This window comes from Puntigrus tetrazona, unplaced genomic scaffold (assembly GCF_018831695.1).
Source record: "Puntigrus tetrazona isolate hp1 unplaced genomic scaffold, ASM1883169v1 S000000780, whole genome shotgun sequence".
In the NCBI taxonomy this organism is placed as follows: Eukaryota; Metazoa; Chordata; class Actinopteri; order Cypriniformes; family Cyprinidae; genus Puntigrus; species Puntigrus tetrazona.
In genome coordinates this window covers 1-3,070 of record NW_025048386.1, presented here as the reverse complement: position 1 = coordinate 3,070, position 3,070 = coordinate 1, and the positions used below count along the sequence as shown (strand labels likewise).

The following is a 3,070-nucleotide window of genomic DNA, read 5'->3' as shown; positions in this document are numbered from 1 at the left end:
GTATTTAATACATTATATTAAATATTTATATATTAAATATATTTTAAATTCTTGTTCATATAAGAGTGTGATCAGAAAGAGCTGCAGGGGGCGCTCGAGAGTCTCTGGAACACGAGGCCTGACTAATAATAATAATATAATAATAATAATAATGATAATAATGATTTGTAAACTCTGTCTGAGTCTGGTTTATTTTGGTTTCAGAAGGTTTTTGTGAATCAAACTTCTGTAGAAAGTAAAAGAAGAATATTTTCACAGTTGTGTTATTGGTGCACAGCTTTAGATGGTTTTTGATGGTTTAGATCAGATCAGATCAGATTAGATTAGATTAGATATAGAGTTCTATGACAGTGTAGAGTTTATGAATCGATGGTCATGAAGCAAAACTGCTTTGATGTAGATATTATATTTTGGAGATATTTCATTCAAGGAAGGCTGAAGATTTGAGTGTTTTCTGTTTTCAGATGTGGACCAGAGTTTGAGAATTCTTCTTAATTCTCTTCTGGGATCAGATGCACGACTAGTTTTTTAATAATCGTGTCCTGAATCATGAGAAGAGACTGAAATAGAGCAGACTTTGTGGGGATGCAGTTATGTCTTTCAGCTCGTATCGAAATGACATTTTTTTTTTGTTTGTGAAAGATAATTAGATTTCCTGTACAGGAAAAAAACCCATATAAGTGAAGGACAACTTGTAGACTGTTCTTGAGAAACATCATCTGCAGCTCAGACAGGCCGGGGTAAGTTGTCACACGCTGTCTGTATACTTTAAGTGTCTTCATATTCTCACACTCATACAGATTGAACTGATTTCTTTTATACAGTGCAGTGATTGAGTGTTTGATGGGTTATGGTTTTTTAATAACCGTTTTAGGTCTTATTTGGGTTCATGGGTATGCTTTATTGTTTTTTATTTAAGATGAATTCTTTTCGCAAGGCATTGATGCCAGTGTTTCCTGTTTCCTATGCAAACAATTATGGGGGAGAATGACATGTAAATGTAGAAAAGCATGTAATCAGTTACATTGATGAATGAATTGCACTAGTACACTGAATAAAGTACACTCCTTACTGCGTCTTCACGTTCCCAAGTAACCCAACGCTGCGAAAACGAACCACAAGCGGAACATCTTCTGCTCCGTCCCGCGCGGGCAGAGACAGGTGAAACGCGACGCCAGGTGAGGGGCGGGGTCACGCGGAGGGGGCGGGGCCGGGCGCGCGCTCTCGCGGTGAAGAGCTGCCGTGCGCGCGCGCGCCTCTCCAGAACGCACGGCGGCCGCGAGCGCGCGCTGTTTAACTCCGCTCCGCTCCGAGAAAAAGGTAAATATGAGCTTAAGAGGCTTTCTTTAATAGTGTCTGTTGTCAGACTATCATTATCGTGTTTTCTCGTTGTCAGTTGTTCGTGGAGGACTTATGTTTCCGGTCTTTAAGCACATTTCTTAATAGCAGGATGGAAACAGTGCGCTTAAATTCTACAAACGAACTGAATAGAATACATATTTTATCCGACAAGAAGCAATGCGCGTGAACTAAACTCATATAGTGAATAAATTCGATTTTTTTTGACTTGATCTCATCACACAGCATCAGAAACGTTTTGGCTTGTTCCCAAACACCAGGCTTTTAAGTGTTTTATTGTATTTAAAGCGGCTTCTCCTGTTTATGTGACCGGACGGAGGCTCTTCCTGCTCTTTAAGACGTGTCTTCTCTCCTCAGTGATGCTCAGAGCCGCTCGGCATGGAGCTGGGCTTCTCAGGGTTGTCTGTGGAGCTGGAGGAGGACTGTCTGTCCCGGGTCCCCGTCCTGCGGAGGAACTCTTACGTGCTCCACAAGCTGAGCGTGGACATCGAGCCGCAGAGATACAGCGAGACGCTCTCCAAAGCCCTGTCCTGGTCCACCGAGAACATCCTGCTGTCCGAGAGAAGAGCGGCTGAGGCTTCGTCTCCGTCTCCGGTCTCCTCTCCCGCCGAGGTCGGCTCGGCTCCGGCCGGGGACTGGTCAAGCCCTGTCCGAACGCCTCTGTCCCCCAGCTCCGACTCCGACACCGAGGGCCCCAAGACCGAGAGCAGGGCCCCGAGACGGCCGTTCCTGAGCCGCCTGGAGCAGGAGGAGAAGGAGGACATCGAGACCAAAGCCGTGGCCACGTCCCCGGACGGAAGATACCTGAAGTTCAACATCGAGATCGGGAGAGGATCCTTCAAGACGGTCTACAAGGGACTGGACACGGAGACCACGGTGGAGGTGGCCTGGTGTGAGCTTCAGGTACGAGATCTGAGCGCAGAACCAGACGTAAGGGAACGCTTTAATACAAGAAAACATGTCTGAGATACAGCTCCTTGAAAATCTTAATATTGAGGAAATCTCTTTTAAAGTTGTTCAAATGAAGGCGTTAGCAATGAATATTACTAGTCAAAAAAAGAGGCTCTGAGATATTGGTGGTAGGAAATTTATTAAATATCTTTACTTATTATATTTAATGTTTTTGGCATAAAAGATATATGCAGTGTCTTGTTTGTTTCTACAACCCTTGCTCTTATGACTTTGAGAGGTTACACAAAGCGTGTGTTTTCTGAAATGCTGTTTGACGAGACGCCTGCTGCTTGAACTGCTTTCTTGAAATCTTTCTTTAGAAATAAGACCTGCTCCGAGATTACATGCAAAGAAACAGTAATTCAAATTTGGATACAGTTCATTGTTTTATTACAAATGAATTAAGTACTCATTTAATAAAGCTTTACAAATAACAGAATGAACCAGAAACATCAGCGTCAGTGATTTAATAAATACTTTATTATAAGCTTTAAAACCAGATTTGTTCAAATAAATTAACAATGAAATTAATAGTTTTGTGTTTTTTACTCTCGGTTTATTTGAATTTTTGCGTTCAATAATACGTTACTAATTTAAAATGTTTGTATCTGTTAATATTTAATGCAGCTGAGCTTACACGAACTAACAGTGAAGATTAATAAATGCTGTAACAAATGTTTTACTTACTGTTAGTTAATGCATTAACTTCTGTTAACTATAACAGGACCTTATTATTACCATGTTTGACTGGTGGGTAGTT

The 3,070-nt window shown here is 41.7% G+C and overlaps 1 protein-coding gene across 2 annotated transcripts; it reads left to right on the top strand.

The window, feature by feature from the left end:
- The first annotated feature begins 1,206 nt into the window (after positions 1-1,206).
- LOC122335467 (serine/threonine-protein kinase WNK4-like) lies at positions 1,207-2,753 on the top strand. Of its 2 annotated transcripts, none has more exons than XM_043233351.1 (2): positions 1,207-1,320; positions 1,717-2,753. In XM_043233351.1, the coding sequence occupies exon 2, from the start codon at positions 1,738-1,740 to the stop codon at positions 2,323-2,325; it is 588 nt and encodes a 195-aa protein (XP_043089286.1). In that variant the 5' UTR covers positions 1,207-1,320; positions 1,717-1,737; the 3' UTR covers positions 2,326-2,753. The 2 variants fall into 2 exon arrangements, with proteins under 2 accessions (XP_043089286.1, XP_043089287.1); XM_043233352.1 differs by having other exon boundaries at positions 1,277-1,320; positions 1,648-2,753.
- The last annotated feature ends 317 nt before the right edge of the window (positions 2,754-3,070 follow it).

Bases quoted from the DNA above. Each gene is read 5' to 3' on its own strand.
- LOC122335467 (XM_043233351.1), top strand. From the start codon at position 1,738: ATGGAGCTGGGCTTCTCAGGGTTGTCTGTGGAGCTGGAGGAGGACTGT.